Genomic DNA, 21129 nt, shown 5'->3' on the forward strand with positions numbered 1-21129 from the left:
ATTTGTAGATCCTCCAGTAAATTCTATTGTCAACCTCTGCTGAATGTTGGCCATAGAGTTGCTCTGGAGGACCTAAAGATTCCTAGAGTTCCTTTATTGAACTAATAGTAATTTTAGTATTTTACTGATTGTATGTATGTATTGTGCTGTATATATACTGATGTAATCCTGCCTTGATCCACAGGGAGAGGCGAGAAATATAAATAAACTATTTATTATTATTATTATTATTATTATTATTATTATTATTATTATTTTCTCTCAGGTTAAAAAAAGTGATTTTTTTAAATTTCCATTTTTTTCACTTTCATGAGGACCCTGTGCCCCCAACCCCAGTGAATGTGGAGGTCCCACTGTATAGATGAAATAGAAGTTAGATATGTATATATAGGTGAAAATTACTGGGTTTTTTATATACAATGGGCCCTTCTCTTACATGGGGGATCATTCTTCCCCCCCCCCCCCCCGCATAAGAGAAAAATGCGTAAGCTCAACCCCCATAAGAAGTAATGGGGTTCGTGCCTGTGGTGCACCCCATTACATTTTCCAGGGCGCAGGAGCTTCTTTTCTGGTGTGGCTTCCAGCATATGTCGGAAGCTGTGTATGACACCGGCGCACTGTATAGACCTGGTGGGTATGTGGGTTGGTGACATAGAAATATAGATAAGATAATGTTTGTAAGGCTTTATGTTGTGCATAAGTTTGAAAGGGGGATTTATTAGAAAGAGGAATTTAGCATCTGAGGGTTTTTTTCTTTTTGAAGAGTGGGAATTTATAATAGTAGTTTTTTGCAGGGCAAAAAGGGAATAACATGTTAAATGTAGGATTTAATAATTTAGAAGGCTGACTTAGCTTTTTTTTTTTTTTTTTTTGTTATATAGTAGAGTAGGCCCTTGCTATTTGCTGTGGTTTGGTTACAGGACCTCCCATGCATGTTCAAGTCCCATTAAATACAATGGCAAAGTAAAATGGTGCCACTTATATAAAATGGCAAAATCAGTATTTACCTTTTGGAACTATCTATCTATCTATCTATCTATCTATCTATCTATCTATCTTCTATCCGTGGATGGTTGAATCTGTGGACAAAGAATCCCTGAATACAGAAGGCTGACTATAATATTATAATCATAGTAAGGAAAGTGGGAGGTGTTTCCCCCCCCTAAGATTTATTTATTTTTGCTTTTGTCTTTAGTTGTTGTTGTTGTTGTTGCTTCTACTTTAATCTCTTTCTCTCTGTTTTTTGCTATTTAGATATTATTTCTTTCTCTTTTAATGTATTAGAAACTTTCTAATAAAATATGTTTAAAAATCTACACAGTTGCATTTTATACTACACGGCAAAACAAACTCACTAAGACTTTGGATACATTGGACTGGCTCAAACTTGTAACCTAAATAGAACAAACAAAGCAATAAAAGAAGCAACTGGGGGACCATTTATGGAAACTTCATTTGCTTAGGCATACCAGTTTGAGATCACTGCAGCAGCAGGGAAGATTAAAAGAAAACTGATTATGTGTCTGTTCATTTATTTCTCCCCTCTTTCAAATGCTTCAAGCAAAACCCTTTCTTTTGCCAGGGAGCGGACACCAAGACAATTTGTCCCCACTTCATCTCATGCTCATGCTTTTCTTTCTTTAGGGCTGACATTTTGTTTCGAAAATCAGCATTTGAAGCAAATATTTAATGCAAGGAGTTATACAATTTTGCAAGGTGTCAATTCAATTTCTATGTTTTCTGTCAACCAGAATTCTTGACTAGTAGCCTGGGCTGTCCTGTATTCTGAGGGTATATTTCCATATTAAATGTAAGGAAAATGAAGTTATGTAGACATAACTTTTAATAAAAACCTCATACAATATCTTCATATATAAAAACCAGCTTTCCTACTCTAGTTCTTGGTGAAGAGTGATCCCATCCCACAATGAATGCATTATGCAAAGAACAGATGGTGGGTTTAGCAGAAAATGGAATAATACAAGCAAAATTTGGAGAGCATTGAATAAAATCCAAGAATGAAGGGGACAGGCTCAAAATGATGGGAAGTGATGTTTAATTGTTAAAAACAAAAACAAAACAAAACCCGATATATTTGACCTTCGGAGTTCTACAGTTTTCTATTCAGACACAAGTTGCCACTAAATTATATCAGGGCCAGGTTATTTTTATTTTTATCCTGCCTTTCTTGGAGTATGTGAACTGAGATGGACTACAATACATATGTGCAGCTAAAAACAAATAACAAGCAGAGGTGTTTTTTTAAAAAAAATAAATAAATAAGCAAATGATTGTAATTAAAAGAAGATCAATTCAGACAGAATGTCTGAAACATTTAAAACATAATACTGAGAGTAAAAGTACACCACCACCCTCCACCATTAAACACTGTTCTTCAACAGCCAGTTAATAGCCAAAGGTCTGTCCAAACAAAACAATCTTTGCCAGCCAGCAGAAGGAGAGAATGGGGTCACCTCTTGCGGGAGGAAGTTTCATTAGAGATTTCTGCTTACTTTTGTCTTTGATCCCTATGAAAGAAACCTCAGATATATACAGAACAACATGTGTGGTGCTTTTTGTAAGTTAAATGTCACCCGATAGCATCCTGAGACATCTGTTCTTCATTTGTGGTTTCTCCTTCATTTGTGGTTACATACATAAGCTTGTTCAAGGCAAAATGCCCCTATCTCACTGCAAAATCTTTGACTTTCCTGACAGGACCAGCAATACCATACAAAGGAGTGACTCTTGGAGTCCTCAGTAGCTCCCCCAAGCCATGCAATTTGTCTTTAGTCCCATAAACCAGTCTTATATTTCATATGTACTGGAAAAATTATCCCAATGCCTGAGGTGAAAAATGGAATTAAACTGCAAGCCCACTTGCTTTTTGTTCAAGGAATAAGGAGGGACTATTGCCTTTTTCTATCACCCCAAGCAGCAAAATGTCTTGTGCTAGTCCTGTGGCTAAAATGTATGAATCAAGACAGCCTTAGTTTTCATCATGGCCTGCTATGAACTCAATATACTGTAAGCCTATGTCCAACATGGAAATAAGAATACTGTGCATCTGTTTGGGTGCATTCAAGTGACTTGTTGATTTACAGTGATCCCATGAAGTTCATATGGTTTTCTTAAGCAAGGAATACTTAGAGATAGTTTTGTCAGTTTCTTCCTCTGATCTATAACTGGTTTTGGCCAGTTGCAAGAAATTACAAAATTGGATGTTATTTCTCTCTATGGCCAAAAACTCATTGATGGAAGCTTCAGTGGTTCAGAACCATGTTGTTTACAGGAGCAGACAAAAGAGAGGGTTTGCACAGTGCCCCTATTGTTCCAAAAGTGCCATTGTCATCTGGTTTATAACTCAATGCCATATGTTCCCCTATGCTCTATATTGTATTTGAATAGTACAGATACTTGACAACAATGTAAACTTTCTTCTGTGCTATTTCTGAGTTGACATAGGTAAGTGCATACTTTCAATAACATAGATAGGAACATAATTAGAAGTGGTGGGAACATTTTAATGCATTCTTTTAGGGCTCCAGGGGAATAGATAATAGCCAAACAAAAAGGAAAAATAAGCACATTTCCACTGATTAGCACAAGAGGGAGCCCATAAAGTCCACACAGTTGCCTTAAATGGGTGATGGTGCAAGAGCCCAATAGCATTTTCAAACCTAGGCAGGACATAGCTCTAAACCTTGACTCTAATGTAGGAATGCAAAATAACCTTGCATTCACATGTGAGAATTAACCATTTCAAAAGTGTTCACCCTGCAGAATGAAACTATGAGAGCTTTTGCACATTTTCCAATGATTTTTCACATTTCAGGCCTTCTTTTGCCAAAAAAAAAAAAAAAAAAAAAAAAAAAAAGTTCCAAGGTTTTTCTGTGCATACCATAAGGTTTTGGCATAAAATTAATCACAAATAACAACAACAACATGGTTGTGTGGAAACATAACATATTCACATAAAATGCTTATTTTGCACAAAACATTTTTATGCCAAAACAGCTTGGCACAGGTCTTTTTTTTTTTTTTTTTTTTTTGCACAACACATTTCTTCCAAAACACAATATTTCTATTGTGTTGTACAAGAAATGTGTTGTGCAAAAAGAAAAACCAAATACAATCTTCTGCAGCAAAACACAATGGTGGCATCCTGCTCAGTAGTTACAAGCTGGACTTACCATCATGCAAGGTTTGGGATTTATGTTTATGAACATTAACAACTGAACACGAACCCTCCCAAACCTACCATTTTAGCCAGGCAAAGAGTTTCCAAGGTGCTGCAGAGTGGGCTGCTGTTAAATGATATTTGCAGCACTCTCCTGGTCTCAGACCTTATTGAGACAAGCAGCTATTGCAGAACCCTGGGGGTTTCTCCAGCTGCCAATCCTCAATGCTTCCTGTGACCAGTTTACACCTGTGTAAGTCATTTTTAAAATTATCATAGAGGTTGGGATTCTCTACCATTCTCACATAATGGCCAAACTTCCATCCTCAACCCCACCTTTTTTCTTCTGCACTGTAACCCCCACAATACACAATGCCATTTACTAGCCAGTAGAGAGAGGGAGGCAGAGAAGCATCCAGCTATGTTCCTATAGCTGGATGTATAATGATGCTGTCATCCTCCAGGTCTCTGGAGGACCCCTAGAAAGTTCTGCAAGATGTGTACTCACTGTGTGTTCAGCTATAGAAACATATCTGGATGCTTCTCCATTGCCCCCTGCTCTCCACTGCTCAGTGAATGGCTGGGTTGAAGGAGAAGAGGAGAAGTGGCGTAGGTCTGTCTGGGGAATGTTTATGTTACCTCACTTTGATCCAGGTTCTTGGTGTTGGCTTTTTCTTCTCCTGGTAAAATCAGTGCAATTTTAATACATTTCTCCTATTTTGCATATTTATTTGCATGATTTATCTAATATAGGCACTTTCTCCTCACTGATTGAGGTGATATGATAGCCCTGTTTAAATATTTGAAAGGATGTCATTTTGAAGAGGGAGCAAGCTTGTTTTCTGCTGCTCCAGAGAACAGGACCCGGAACAATGGACACAAGCTACAGGAAAAGAGACTCCACTTCAACATTAGGAAAAACTTCCTGACAGTAAGGGCTGTTCGACAGTGGAACAAACTCCCTCGGAGTGTAGTGGAGTCTCCTTCCTTGGAGGTCTTTAAGCAGAGGCTAGATGGCCATCTACTGGGGATGCTTTGATTTGGATTTCCTGCATGGCAGGGGGTTGGACTGGATGGCCCGTGCGGTCTCTTCCAACTCTGTAAGTCTATGATTCTATGATTAAAACAAATTTCTGTGTATTTTAAAAAATGTGCATTCCTTTGTGTGAGCCCAAGGCCATTTTTACAACAGGAATTGAGCAGAAGTCATCTGCTGTTTCAGAAAAATGTCTTTTCTAACCCTAATATGGCCCAGGGGGGCACCATGTATTCTTTGCAAATGGGCAGATTCTCAAGATGGGGTGCAAATTTTCTCATAACAAGTCTTGGAAAGTGCTATTTTGTGCCATCGAGAAAACTGTTTGCTGCCCCTAGTTTTACATCTATCTAGTCTCTCTCTACTTTCTGAAAAAAGGCAGTTTGTTATATCTTTAACATCTTAACAGTAAAAGGATTATCAGTACTGTAGTTACAGCCATGGGTGAAACACTGTTCAACAGTTCCCTTCAAGTCATTTACAACTTATGATGAGCCTAAGGTGACCCTATCATGGGGTTTTCTTCGCAAGACTTGTTCTGAGGGTATATGCACTTGCCTTTCTCTAAGGCTGAGAGAGTGTGACTTGCTCCAGGTCACCTAGTGGGTTTCCATGGCTGAGCAGGGATTTGGACCCTGGTCTCCCACTGTCCTAGTCCAACACTGAAACCACTGAAACACTGACCAATATGTTTTATTTTATGCAATTTTTACAGATGACAATTGCAGATATCACTTACTGGTACAGGAGATGTTCTGTAAATATAAGTCAACTAAAATAGATCTTTAGTTAATTACAGGTGTGAAGAGAGAAACCCCACATGCAGGGAGAGTATGCCACTTTGTAGTCTTATCCAAGCCTCAGTGGACATCCCTGCATGCTGTGCGAATGTGAGAAGCAGGAGACAGAAGAATGATTTTTTTTCCCTATGGTGTGCTAGGTGATGGTATAGATTCTCATTGCAGTAGTGAGAAAAGACACAATAGTCTCCTCCAGAGAATCTGGACACTCTGAATGCACTTTTACTGAACTACAAAAAATGAGGTCGACAAGATACATGTAAGTTGGGTTGGCGAAGTATGCAAGCCTCCTTTAGATTAGCTCCCCCAAATATCTTATAGGCTATTTTCACAACAGGAAGTGAGCATTATTATTATTGTTGTTGTTGTTGTTGTTGTTGTTTTGTTTAGTTATTAGTATTAAATAATAATAAACAGTTTAACTAAATAATAAACATTTAAACAGTTCTTTTTTTAAAAAAACTATAAAGCATGGAGAATGAATATAGTCTTTCTTTAAGATTTTCATGGGAAATATACACACAGATGTAATTTGTCTTCAGTATTGGCCTGGCAAAGACCAAACTGCTGGACCCTCCAGGCAAGTATCCTCCCTGTTCTAACCCTAAATTAGTCCAGGGAAGGAGGCAAAATATCCCCACACTCCACAGCAGGCATCTGGGGGCAAAAGGAATGGAAATATTTTGCAAAAAGAAAAGAAGACCCTTAAGGACCCCATGGTTCTCATGTGGCCCATCGGCTGGACTTTGTCCATCTAATCTAAAGTGCTATACATTTGACAAACAGGATGATGGGGATCACCTCCCCCTTCCCCACCTTTAATTAAAGAAAACAAAACTGGGAATGTTACTATGCAAGGAATTCTGATTTGAATGTAATTCTCTGGGGGGGGGGGGAGAACCAGCACAAAGAAGAGAAAATAACTGTGATACTACTTATGTGATGTATCTTAAGCCATTTGTGGTTGTTCTCAACTCATCAGCTGAAGAACCAAAAATGACTTTCCTTCTTAAGGTGTTATCATACTACACTGTTATAGAGCTATATTCCAGTTTAACTGCCAAAGAAACATTGTATGGAATCCTGGGATTTGAAATTTAGGGAGCGGCGTTTAGAGACAGTATGGTGTAGTGGAAAGAGAGGACTTCAGCACTGGGTTTGATTTCCTCTTGGTCATGGAAGCCCACTGGGTATCTTGGATGAGTTACATACTTTCAGCCCCAGAGAGGGTCGTCATACATTGGAAATGACTTGAAGGCACACAACAACAACATGATTTAAAATTCTCAGCTGGACAGCTCCTAGGCCTCACTAAATGACAGACCCCAGAATTCCACAGAATGTTGCCATGGCCAAGTGGCGAATCGAACCATGGTCTCCAGAGTCAAACTCCAATGCTCTTACCATTACACCATGCTGTCTCTAAAGTAGAATATTGCCCTATAACAGTGTAGTGCATTAGACTTCCTAAATACTTCCTAGAGTTTACCTAGAAGTTCTTTCATTACAAGGGTAGAGGGAGTGATTGGACATCAATGAAAGGAAATCTAGTAATGTTTTGGCTAAAACCCTGTTGCTAACTTTGTAAGATAAGATCAACGGTCCAGTGACTGCAAGTTGACAATGGAAAGACAGATATAAATGTAAAATGCCATCTGCTGACCAGATGGATAGCTCTTTTATTTAGACATGTCTTGTAGACATCATTATTTGTAGTCCAGTAACAGGGAAAAATAGTGTATTCAGCTTGATCGATAACAAGCTTCAGTGGTGTGCATATTTCATTACAGCCATTCTGTCTGACATCCAGTCACACTTTTCCATGGCAGAAGCATCCACCAAGAGCAAATGAAATATTTATGGAGACTCTACTCCTAGGTGACTCAGCAGTTGCATGCTTAAATAGTTCTGTCCTTCTGCTTCTGCTGTTACTTGAGACACTCATTAGCAAGGATATGGTGGTGGGACCTTCCCTTTAAACTGCTGATTAGCATCAAATACTATTTTTATACATATTAAAGCTTAGTTTGCCCAGTAGTTTAGCAACATTTGTCTCTTATTTTCAGCTTGAGTGTGCTCCTGTCAGGTTTTAAGGCTGCACCTTGGCAATAGGTCATTTTTGACTAAGGGTTTTTGTTTATTGCCAGGGCAAATAATATAACAAGTCTTGTCTTTAGCACAATCCTCAGGCTTTTATTCATATCTCCTGCAGTGAGGTAGAAGAGGCTGTGATGCTATCAGGTGGTATAAAGAAAACATTGAATATTTTATCTTGTGTTAGTCACTTTGTTTTTGTTCATAGCATTAAATAAAAAAAAAATAAACAACTTTTAAAAAAAGAATTAATAAAGCGTGGAGAATGAATATAGTTTCCCCCTACGATTTCCATGGGAAAAATGCATACAGATGCAATTTGTCTTCAATATTGGCCTAATGCTGTGCAATGAACAGTACTCATAATACAAAATCTGGATTCCAGCAGTGTGTGTAAGCCTGGGAAAGACCAAACTGCTGGACGCTCCAGGCAAGTCAAGGAAGGTCTCACATAGATTGATCTGTCATATTATGTTAACTGATAGTCATATTCATATGCTTTTCTGGTTGATAAGCCTCTGGGTAGTAGTTGAGTGAGCACCTCTCTGCTCTATTATGTACACAAAAAATATGTGATACAAGCATGCTGTATTTCATAGGCACAGTCCCCCCCCCCCCAATTCCTGTTTGAGAGGAAGAACTGGCCCTATGCATGGTGCACTCATGTCATATTATCATGCTAAGGGTATTATACCTTTTACTCCACTCTCTGCCCAATAACACTCCACTGAATGACAGAAAATAACAGAGAACTTGGAAGGGACCTTGGAGGTCATCTAGTTCATCTCCTTCAATGCAGGATCAGTAATGCAGAATGTAACCAAAGCACTCCTGACAAATGACTGTATAGCCTTTGCTTAAATGCCCCCAGTAAAGGTGAGGCCATCACAACCCAAAACAAACAGTTCCAGTAGCAAGAGGCTTCTTCTATTTAAAACCTATTGCTTTGAGTTTTTGACTCAATGGTTTTAGTTCTGTCTCCTGGAGCAACATAGATCACTTCAACATGAAAGCTCTATAGACATGGGAAAACTGCTACAATGTGTTCCAGTCATCTTTTCTTTTCTGGGTTAAACATAGGTCCAAAACAGACTGCAGAAATAATCCGTTTGAGACTGCTTTAACTGCCCTGGCTCAGTACCAGGGAATCCTGGGAACTATAGTTTATTATGGCACAAGATCTCTCTGACAGAGAAGACTAAATGTCTCACAAAACTGCAGTTCTCATAATTCCATAGCATTGGACCAGGGCAGTTAAAGCACTCTCAAACTTGATTATTTCTGCAATGTGTTTTGGACCATACTCAGCTCTTCAATAATTCATTGTAAGAATAGTTTCTAAACTGTATACCATCTTGGTAACCCTCTCTTGAAACTTTCACGTTTATCAATATTTGGACAAAGAACAACTGAGATCCTTCTGAGGTTAGCAAAGCTGCTAGGTTTTGGATGAATAGGTACAGCAATTTTTACAAAAGAAGAGCTATTCCATTTTTATTATATCCAAACAAAGAACACACATCCTCCTATGAAGAGGTATTATGTAAATTACAGAAAGCATCAAGGTGACCTTTGATAACAAATCTTCAAACTTTCAGAAGAGATCCAGCAATTTGGGACAAGGACAGTCATCATTTTTGGGTTGGGTGGGGAGGGAGGGTGAGTTGCTTCCACCCCCACGATTTGGGGAAATTTGTATGAAATTGGGACACATCACAGAGGCCACAAAATTCCATTTCACAGAAGCTAGTTTAAGGCTTTTGAAACAGTGAAGTGTAAAGTCACAAGCCCTGCTTGTTTTCAAAGATGGTGGGGAAAATGCATCCATCTCTTGGTGCCATGTTTACCCTATTCCAATTCTTAAAGCAGAGGAGTTCTGCAACTGTGGTGGGTCTGGGAGCCAATATTCTGCAAGGATACCTCTCCAAGGTTAACACAGACTGACAAAAATTCAGAATCAACAGATAACAAACCTCTTACTCCCTCAAAAATTTGTTGTTTTAAATGGAATCCAGTGCTCAAGGGTTCAAAACAGCCCATTTAAAAGGTGAATTCCAGCTTCTGAAGGTTTCCAGAAGCTGGAATTCATATTTTAAATAGGCTGTATGCCAATCTAGGCAGCCTCAAAAATCACAAGTAAGGGGCTTAATGAGTATATGCGTACTGGATTGCAATGCAGATACAGGCATATATGTCAAGATTTTCATGGGCAGTAATCACAGCCCTGGGCTGAAGTGTAGATCATTTTAGTCAACCATCTAGTACATATGTTTAAATTCTTCTATCTCTGCTTTACAAGTGCTCATATTAGAGTCTAAATTCATTTCAAATTATCACTTACAATAATCTAATACCATGCATGAGGCTAAGATAAAGACAGTGGGGAGGCTTATTTCCTCCCCCCCCCCCGCCCCTTTCTTGGCACTCTGTCCTGAAAAGAACTATAATGAGCACAAGATTTTAAATATCTCTGGATCAGTAATCAGACAATGACCTTTTAAAGTCCATTAGTTTCAGAAATGTTACAGCTGCCCAAGTGATTCCAAGGTTTTTTGTTTCTCCATTTCCTGGTCTCTCATGAATAATCTGCCTAGCAGAAAACAAACAGCTCAAAACCAAGGCATATTGTCAGAGCCTTACTTCCTGTTGGGCACCAATGATAATATGTGTTGGCATGCAAAGGGATCTTGTAGCACCTTTGAGACTAATTGAAAGAAAGTGGTTGGCAGCATGAGCTTTCATAGACTTGGGCCTACTTCCTCAGATGCATGTTTGGAAGTAGGCTCAAGTCTATGAAAGCTCATGCTGCCAACTTCTTTCTTTCTTTCTTTCTTTCTTTCTTTCTTTCTTTCTATAGTCTCAAAGGTGCTACAAGATCCTTTTGTATACTGATTTTCCAGGCTAACATGGTTTTATGTCTTTGAATATGTGTTGGTGTAATTTTCTCCTTTAGTCCTGTGTTGTTGTTGGTTTATGTTTTGCTTTCATCTGCTCTCAAAGCAAATATATTATTCACTTCCACTGGTTTATTTTGACATCCAAGGAACAGAAAATGTTCAACAAATGCACACCTGATTTACAAAGCTTGGAAAATTCATTTGAAAAAGTATAAAAAGATATAAAGGTAACTGGCAGTACCTATGAGACATGGTTGTGCCAAAAACATCTGATAATTATTATTTTTTGGTGGGTTTTTGGGGCTATGTGGCCATGTTCTAGAAGAGTTTATCCCTGATGTTTCACCAGCATCTGTGGCTGGCATCCTCAGAAGATGCCAGCCACAGATGCTGGCGAAACATCAGGAATAAACTCTTCTAGAACATGGCCACATAGCCCAACCCCCCCCCCCCCCCATGAAAGCCTTTGACTTCACATCTGATTGTCCTGATGAGAAATCTGTACTTAGGACAAGAGGCTACTGTCAGAACAGAACACTGAGAAACATAATGGTTCCCAGCTGGCAAAGGGGTCAGACAAGGCTGCATCTTAGCCTACCTGTTCAACTGATGTTTAACAAAACATATTGTTAAAAAAAAGCAGGCTTGGACACAGAAAAAGGAGGAGTGAAAATAGGAGGAAGGAATATCAACAGTCTAAGGAGATTATCACACCAAATTTTTAAACAGTTATTTCATTGGGAGGGAAGGAGCATTGGCAAAACTAACCACATGATGCCACTTCTCTCCTGTAGCTGCCCCGTCCCTGCCCTATTCCTTTTCACTCCTTTTTTGTCCCTAATGGTGCTGCAGACCTGTGCACAAGCTGTCATTAGGGACAACAACTATCAGGTCAGAATGCACAGGGAAGCCATTGAAATCCACAAGAACCTGAACAACTTCAACAGGAAACAAGAAACCCTTAATGTCAGCAAAGTTTGGCTACCAGTCCTGAAAAACACTAAAATCAAGACCCAGCAAACACAAACAAAAACCACCCTGGGTCAGGGTTTTTCCCCAGCAAACAATGGATCTCTAATTAAACAGACACAAATCCTCTTTGCATATCCTCCCACCCTGAGACCTTGTCATTTAACAACAGAACAATACACAGATTAACATGGAAATCACTCCTCCCAACCCAGGGTCACACATTATATATATACCCACTCACTTCCAAGCCAGCATTCTCTGAAGATGCCAGCCACAGATGCTGGTGAAACACCAGAAACAAACTGTTCTAGGACATGGCCACATAGCCCCAGAAACCCACAAAAAACTAAAGTTTGTGGTGGTTAGAACAACTGCTTTTACCCCAAAACAAATCCCTTTTTGAAACTACCAGTGCAGCAGTCTTTGTTGCTAAGGCTTCAAACCATCTGCATCAGTGTATTCACATATCATATTCAGATGTTCTATTGGAGTGAAAAATACACAAGAGAAGCAATATCCCATAACGTGCAGAGACACTCCTCCACTTCTGTTTACAGACATAGCATATTTAATGAAAATGACTAACCTTGGAGATATATCACATCCCTGTTGCATAAAAGCTCCCAAGGAGAACCATAGACTGTTAAATATTCCAAATTCATTTGTTTGGTCATTAGCTGGCTGGTCTCGACCTTCCTCAAGCTCTTCGTTATGCCATTCATAAGGGCTGAAGCGACTGACCAGGAAGAGGACAACACTTACTCCAATGTATGCAAAAACTATGCACATCCAAATCTCATATGCCAAGGGATCCAGAAAGGAAAAGACCCCAGGCTTGGACTTTTGTGGTTTTTTAATCATGATAGATATGCCGAGGCTCATAAATGGTTTGGAAAAGTCTATGACTTCCTCTCGCACTAGAGTGATGGTTAATGGTGCAACAGCCACATCAGCTCTCTGAAAAGAAAAAAAGATCCATCTTAGAGATACATTTTGAAGATCTGAAAAGTACACATAATAGAATACATAAAGAGCTTGTTCTCGAAGTGGGCCGTTATTACTATTTTGCATTTGTTATCTTCTTTTTTTAAAAAAAGCAAAGGAAATAAGCCAAATTTGAAAAGCTTGAAAAATATTTTGTTTAGATTCCTGTTTCCCTTGTCTCACCATGTTTTCTTTCTCAACTAGAATATCTCATTGGTGAAGGCAGGGGAAACATCCCTCCCCCAGAATCCTAGAGTTCTGTACTATTTTTTTCAATTTATTAATGACTATTAATAGTTATCATTTCCTAATAAATCTGTTGATTTCTTCAACTAACATTACAACCTAGGAGTTGTGATATCTCTATTCCTTAATTCCACACTGCAAAACCAGGAGAGACAAATTTCCAGCTGGTGTGATGGCTGCTCATTATTTCCAGATGGAGTTTCTTTTTTACTAACAAATGACTGCCATAGATAATTTCAGTTTATTGGAAATGGTGCAATTCAGGTGGCTATTTGCCAGCTGTACAGTATCATTAGTGGTACAACATTGAATCACCCAGATTTTAATATTTGTCTTGATGTTATTGGTCAGAAATAATCAGCCATGCAATAATTTGACACAAATGGAAGTGACTATAGACAAACTGATCTGAAATTCCCAATAAATCTCTACTGAATAAAACATTCGAGGTTGTCTTTGCAATATTAACTATTACCCTTTTCAGAGCTAGAGACTTACTCCATATACCAGCTCCCCGACCATGCCATTCCATAATTTAGTGTCAGGATCACGGGCTCCATATTTTCCATCTTTAACAATCTGCAAGCTGTAGTTGTAGCCAACATGTTTTGCGATCTCAGCAGCCAGCTCTACACAATATCCTTCATACTTCTGATTTCCTTCCAACTTCTCTTTGCTCTTCTTATTCATCACATATGGAGCTTCCTGGAAAAGGGGGGGGGGGGGAGAACAAGTAAGGATCCGCATTTTAGCCTTCTTGAAGTATACACTTTGTTATCATAGGCTAGAAGGAATGGAAATCTTCAGCATGCTTAATAGCCTCTTCTAGGAACATGCTGGCTACAATGTCTTCCATTAAGATGGGAGAAGAAGACAGCTGCTATGGAACTTGCTAAGGAGAAACAATAAAAATTATCACAGGAGACACTTCAAAAGAAGAAGCAAACTAGAAGCATAGTCCACATCTCTGAACTATATAATTCTGCTCAAACCACTGATGTATTAAAAAAAAAAAATAGCACAATGTCCTGTAATGAGCATTGGAGCCTCTCAGCTACCTACAATAGCATCTCCAGGACCTTTTGTCATCTTCAATATGTCTGAGTGCATGTTGGGAGAATAATAAACACACCGTCTGACTAGAATCAAAGAATCATAGAATCGTAGAGTTGGATGAGACCGCAAGGGCCTTCCAGTCCAACCCCCTGCCATGCAGGAAATCACAATCAAAGCATCCCCAACAGATGGCCATCCAGCCTCTGTTTGAAGACCTCCAAGGAAGGAGACTACACTGAGGGAGTTTGTTCCACTGTTGAACAGCCCTTACTGTCAGGAAGTTCCTCCTAATGTTGAGGTGGAATCTCTTTTCCTTCAGCTTGCATCCATTGTTCCGGGTCCTGTTCTCTGGAGCAGCTCCCTCCTCAATATGACATCCCTTCAAATATTTAAACAGGGCTATCATATCACCTATTAACCTTCTCATCTCCAGGCTAAACATCCCCAGCTCCCTAAGGCGTTCCTCATAGGGCATGGTTTCCAGACCCTTCACCATTTTAGTTGCCCTCCTTTTCAACATCCTTTTAAAAATGTGGTGCCCAGAACTGGACACAGTATTCCAGGTGGGGCCTGACCAAAGCAGAATAGAGTGGCACTATTACTTCCCTTGATCTAGACACTATACTTCTATTGATGCAGCCTAAAATCGCATTGGCCTTGTTAGCTGCCGCATCGCACTGTTGACTCATGTTCAACTTATGGTCTACTTGGTCTCTTAGATCTCTTTCACATGTAGTCTCATTCAGCCAGGTGTCCACCATCCTATATCTGTGCATTTCATTTTTCCGTCCTAAGTGCAGTACCTTATATTTCTCCGTGTTGAATTTCATTTTGTTAGCTTGGGCCCAGTTTTCTAGTCTGTTCAGGTCATTTTGAATCTTGATCCTGTCCTCTGTGGTGTTAGCTATTCCTCCCAATTTGGTGTCATCTGCAAATTTGATAAGCATGCTCCCAATTTTGTCCTCCAAGTCATTGATAAAGATGTTGAATAGCACTGGTCCCAGGACAGAGCCCTGTGGGACCCCACTGGTCACTCCTCTCCAAGATGAAAAGGAGCCGTTGTTGAGCACCCTTTGGCTTCAGCCAGTCAACCCATTACAAATCCATGTAACAGTTACCTTATCTAGACTAGGTGGAAATAGTTACCTTATCTAAACTAGATGGAAATAGGATGGGAATCTTATCTATCCTCGAATAGGTTCCAGTAGCAGTACAACTAATGTCAATTCCTTCTCCCTGTGAGACACATGACATATATTTCCATTTGATACCACGAACAGAGATCATCATGGTACATACCATATATACTCGACTATAAGTCTATCTCATGTATAAGTTGAGGGCAAGTTTTGGGGCCAAAGTTATGAATTTTGGTATGACCCATAGATAAGTTGAGGGCAATACTTTGGGGCTTCTCAGGTCCATGGTGGCTCTTCAGCATTTTCCCTGGACAGAGGCTGTTTCTCTGCCCCAGCTAAGGCAGGGAATGAGAGAAAGTGTGTGGATTGGGGAAGTGGGGAAGAAGGTGTGTGTGTGTTTGTGACTGGATCAGCTGTTGCTCCCATAGAAATAAAAAATGCCCTGTGCTCTCTCTGCTTCCAGCAGCCCATTCCCGGGCACAGAGCAAAAGTGGGGAGGAAGGTGTGTGTGTATGTGTTTGTCACGGAATAAGCTGCCATTATCAGCATTACCATATAGACCCATATAGAAGTCAACCCAAGATTTTGGTGTCAATTTGTGGGCATAAATTTCTTGACTTATAGATGAGTATATAGAGTATGTTTAGATATTCAGCAGTAACCATGGTGGATGCTCAGCATCCCAACAGTGGAGAAGGAGTTATCTTGCAGTTTAGAGGAATTATTTGGCAGTGAATTATAATCCTTGCAGTTACAAGCTAAAAAGTAACTCAGTTCCAGGACAATATCACAACAGGTAACCAATTATCAAAATACCTTTTTGATAAACAAGTTACTTTCTAGCTTCGAGAATCTGATTATAAAATCTACTTGGCAAGATGGTTTATTTTAAATACTAACCTTTGCTGAATTAACTTTCTAAATTCTGTTAGATAGTGGAAGAAATAATCAGAGCCCATTAAAAAGAAAGAGGTGGCACAACATGAAGAAGTTACTTGGTACAGATGGAGCTACTGACATTGTAACACTTACTAGAATAGTTGTAACAATATAAGTTCTATTCTGAAGAATTGTGGTTTCATTTGAACCTTGTTGATCAGTGACTGTTGGAACAAGTTTTTCATCTTCATTCCAGTAACCTATCTGGTAATGAGAAAGAGATCATAAAACAAGTTTCCAAAATATGAGAAAACCCAGTGCAAAACACTAGGGGAAAAATATTCCAGCCCTTTGAGATTTCTAGACATAGTCACATTTTAAAGTGTCCCTTGTAATTCCAGGTTTTGCCCATGACACTGCAAGGTTGCAGCACCCAAACCATGAAATCTGATAGAAACATCATATTTATTGATGCATTTCCAATATCTACCGTTATAGATGTATTCCTCTGCTCTCTAAAATCTATTGCTGTTATAATAACTTTTAAATTAAAAATGGAGAACCTGTGTCCCCAGCATCCTCATCCAGGCTGGTCACAGGTAAGGCATCAAGGGAATAGTAGCTCAGAAAAATCTAGAGAGTCACAGGGCCCCCACCTCAATATAAAAACTTGAAGTAAATGGTGTTTTTGACAAGGCTCTGAATTTCATGATTCTGTATCAGGGATGAACAAATGTTGGGGGTTAGTAGGCCCACATTTCATGCAGGGGAGCTCAGGGGACCACAACCCCCAATTGTGGCCTTTGCCAAAAAAGAAAAGAAAAGAAAAGAAAAGCTTTCCTCCTTTTTACAATAGTAGTTGACTCCTGATTTGAATAAAAGACCTCCACTAGACCTAGTATGGCCTCGGAAAACCAAAAACATGAGCAAATACTAGACACCCCTAGAGGGCATACTGGGCCAAATGTTCTTTAAAAAACCAACCAATTATTTTTTAAAAAAAAATTGAGGGGAACTCAGGATACACAAAAAGACCCTTGGAGTCATGTATATAGTATCTCTATATAATCTCTCTCTCTATACAAACACACACATACACATGCATACACATATGGTTGGGTACTGAAACAGCAAAAGATATACAAAAGAGGTTGGTCCTCTTTGTAGCCAATGGACTTTATCACATGAGGGAAATTTGGGATTTAAAAAGGCATTGTCCCAGGACATTAGCATGATCACGGGAAAGATTTTCCCACAATGAAGCGATTAAAAAGGACTTATCCTGGGACGAACCAGGAATGCTCCGGCAACAATTCATTCACGAGAAAATTCTGTGAATGATATGTTGCTGAAGCATTCCTGGTTCTTCCCAGGGTAAGTTCTCTTTAATTGCAATGTGTGGGAAAACCTTTCCTGAGAACACTCAAATGTCCTGGGAAAATGCCTTTTAAACCTCCGATTTTTCTTCAATTTTCCCCATGTGATAAAGTCCAATGCCTCTCATAGCAGTTGTTACTTAAAACATGAATTATCTTGTATTTTTCAACAACTATGCATTTAATAATTGCTAAAACATGTTAACTCCACCTAGCAGTGACTAATAGGTCCCATTCATTTCAGCAGGTCCTACTCTCCACAGAACTAACACTGGGTTTAACCCTTGGGAATTCCCATATGAAATGATCTGCATCTCTGAGATTAATGTATGCACTGGAACTAAATTATTCACCAGATTTCACACTTTCTAGATGGCACTGCACAGTTCTTGACCAAATATGTTCAAATATGCATTTAAATATATATTTTCATATATTTAAATATGATTTCAAGATTAAAACAAAGCAAATTAATATGAAAATTATTAGACAAGAATTGGAGATTTAAAAAAAAGTGGGGGGAAGGTGGGGTTCTACTGCCAAGAACGAATGCTCTCAAAAAACAAGTCGCGGTACAATTTGGTAATTCTTTTTATCCCTAGCTTTTTAAAAGAAAAGTCCCCACAAGTTCCAGTTCCAAGATTTCATCCTTCTGTTTTCAAAAACAAAATGAGCTTTTACCTTTTTGATGCCTTCCGCTTTCATTTCCATCACATGAAGGGTATAATTGGTCCGGTGCCCTTTCTCATTAAACTGGACATTACCAGTCAATCCTTCAAAACGCACCTTGATGCAATACAGACATTGGAATCCATTAGAATACAATATTACATATGTTTAGTATTTTGCCTTAATCAAAAGGATTCAGATCAGGTCAACTATGCATATGTCAAGATCTCAGTGTATCAAATTTGGAAAGAAATTCATGTGAGGAAGGTAACATCTGAGCTGACAAGATTGTTTCTCTGAATTCGATCAGAAAGGGGTGTTAGAGAGCAATCTTCCTACAGTGACACCCACTAGCTATGTTGGATTATAAATCTCAATCAGTACACATACTGGTGGAGATGTTGGGAATTATAGTCTACCACATGTGGAAGTGCCAGTTTGGGGAAGGCCTACACATATAGACCTGAAAGTACAATTTTTCTCACTAGTTTACAGGATTATTTAAATAGCCAAGTTACCATAATGCAGTCATCTCTGCGGGCTCAGATAGCTATAACAAGGGGTTGGAATCTTATCAGCATTGGATTATAGAGTGACAAACAATAATGACTACAAAGGAATAGATAGTACACATTTTCAGTACAATATCTCAGCTTGAATATTCAGTTGCAATGGAAAATCAGGTAGGTCATGAAGAAGGGATATTACCTGGGGCACATTCACGTTGCACAATTATAGTTCTATATGTTAATTGGCATGGCAACATCCTATGGAATCATGAGAAGAGCATTTAGAATTTTCAGCCAGAGAGCTCCTCTGATGTCTCTGGTCAAACTACAAATCCCAGGATTCCATAGGATGGACTTATAGGACTTAAAGTGCAATAATAGCACTATAACTATGAATATGAAATGGGCCCTACATCTTATCTGTGGCATGTTAGCTTTCATCTACAAGGAACCTTACAACATGCAACCCTTCCTCTAGCAATCAGAAATCAAGTTGATCAAGTTAATAACAATAACAACAGCAACAGGCCTCGGAGGTAGAGAGGAACTGCTGGACCTCTTACCCTTTCCCTCCACCACTCCCTTCTCCTTCTGTGTCATGTCTTTTTAGATTGTAAGCCCGAGGGCAGGGATCCGTCTAGCTAAAAAGATTGCATGTACAGCGCTGTGTAAATTTACAGCACTTCATAAATAAAGGTTAATAATAATAATAATAATAATAATAATAATAACAGCAGCAACAACAACTCCATCACTGATCTCACTCAACAACTCCTATAGCAGGATGCATAATGGTGTCATCCTCCAGAATTTCCAGAGAACCCCAGGATATCTCAGAGGATGCCTTTTATTGTGGTTGTGCATCTTTTTATCAGTACATAGCCAAATGATTCTCTGCTGTCCCCACTTCCATTTCTACTCAATGGCCATGTAACCCATGACCCCAGGAACCAGCTTAGTCATACAAGATGGGAGAGGAGAGATTGAGTATAGTTCCTTCTAGGTGGTACTTTATACCCATCTCCCCATGCAAGATATCACCATTTTACTTTCAACACAAATGCTCATTTTGAATATAAACATACAGTGTTTACCCTTTTTAACAGTTCAACGATGTGTGCAGCCCTGGATCTGGGGTGAATACCCACCACTGTCTTACAAGAATATCACTATAGCAACTTATACCTAACTATAATATAGTGAGAAGTCAAAATAATTGCCTGTTAAGATCCTAGTCAAATGTTACTATAAAATAAGGAATGGAATCTTGACACAGATATTTTTGGATTGCAGTCCATAAAATAATGATTGTATCAATCAAATGTTACTGGAGAAGAAGAACAAATTAACATTTCTGACAAATAGTTAATGACTGTTCATATTTTTGTGGGTTTTTTGGGCTATGTGGCCATGTTCTAGAAGAGTTTCTTCCTGACGTTTCGCCAGCATCTGTGGCTGGCATCTTCAGAGAATGCATTCTCTGAAGATGCCAGCCACAGATGCTGGCGAAACGTCAGGAAGAAACTCTTCTAGAAGATGGCCACATAGCCCAAAGAACCCACAAAAAACTATGGATGCCAGTCATGAAAGCCTTCAACTTCACAATGACCGTTAGAAAAAGGCTTGGATTCCACACCACAGGTGGTCCTCTGACCTGTTGTAGAGCTCTCTGGATGTCAATCCCTTGTCCCCACGGAACAGCTGGATTTGCTAGGCAATCTCCAGCATTTCCACGACGGGAGATGTCAATTCGCTGTTTCCTGAGACTTTGAAAAGCTTCTGCCATTACCCGAACCCCATCATACGTCAGAGCAGATGTGTACTAGAAAGATAAAATGAAACATGTATGCTGGCTATTAGGCCTGATCTTGGAAAGTCGTGTTTGTTCAGGAACCTTCAGTTTCAAGGGCTGCAATCTCAATGACCATTTTACCAGTATCAGTGTAAAACTGTTGGAGTATCTCAGCAAGATAGAATCTGACACTTTGTAATTACAGGAACAATTGAATGAGGTTTTGAAATTTAAGCTAAATGTTAGGTCTCTTGTGTCTATTCTGAATTGACTCAGTATTTTATGTAAATGAAGTCTTCCCAAGGCAGCTGCTTATCAGTCACAGTTCAATAAAAATGTGAAGGCTATTCCCCCACTTCAATATTTAATTCCAGTTTTAGATACTGTAGTCTGACCTTGCTAAGTCATTTTTGTTAGGCAGAGTGTATTGTCTAAAAGGCAAAGTGAAGCCCAGTCTCTCTCAGCCTTTTTGCTCTACAGGAACCCGAGACATAATTTTT

At 39.2% G+C, this 21129-nt stretch overlaps 1 protein-coding gene across 6 annotated transcripts in view; it reads right to left on the reverse strand.

Moving 5' to 3' along the window:
• Positions 1 to 21129, reverse strand: part of LOC149321761 (glutamate receptor 1) — a 293443-nt gene that overhangs the window by 69415 nt on the left and 202899 nt on the right. For all 6 annotated transcript variants that reach the window (XM_089528180.1, XM_089528160.1, XM_089528141.1 and 3 more), the window contains exons 8-12: positions 20492 to 20659; positions 18341 to 18445; positions 16437 to 16547; positions 13708 to 13914; positions 12566 to 12936 (exon numbers count right to left, since the gene is read on the reverse strand). In XM_089528180.1, the coding sequence (XP_089384306.1) occupies positions 12566 to 12936; positions 13708 to 13914; positions 16437 to 16547; positions 18341 to 18445; positions 20492 to 20659 (962 nt within the window). The remainder of the gene's footprint in view (positions 1 to 12565; positions 12937 to 13707; positions 13915 to 16436; positions 16548 to 18340; positions 18446 to 20491; positions 20660 to 21129) is intronic.

This window comes from Sceloporus occidentalis, unplaced genomic scaffold (genome assembly GCF_023333645.1).
Source record: "Sceloporus occidentalis isolate IW3139 unplaced genomic scaffold, rSceOcc1.0.p SCAF_1, whole genome shotgun sequence".
Taxonomy (NCBI): domain Eukaryota; kingdom Metazoa; phylum Chordata; class Lepidosauria; order Squamata; family Phrynosomatidae; genus Sceloporus; species Sceloporus occidentalis.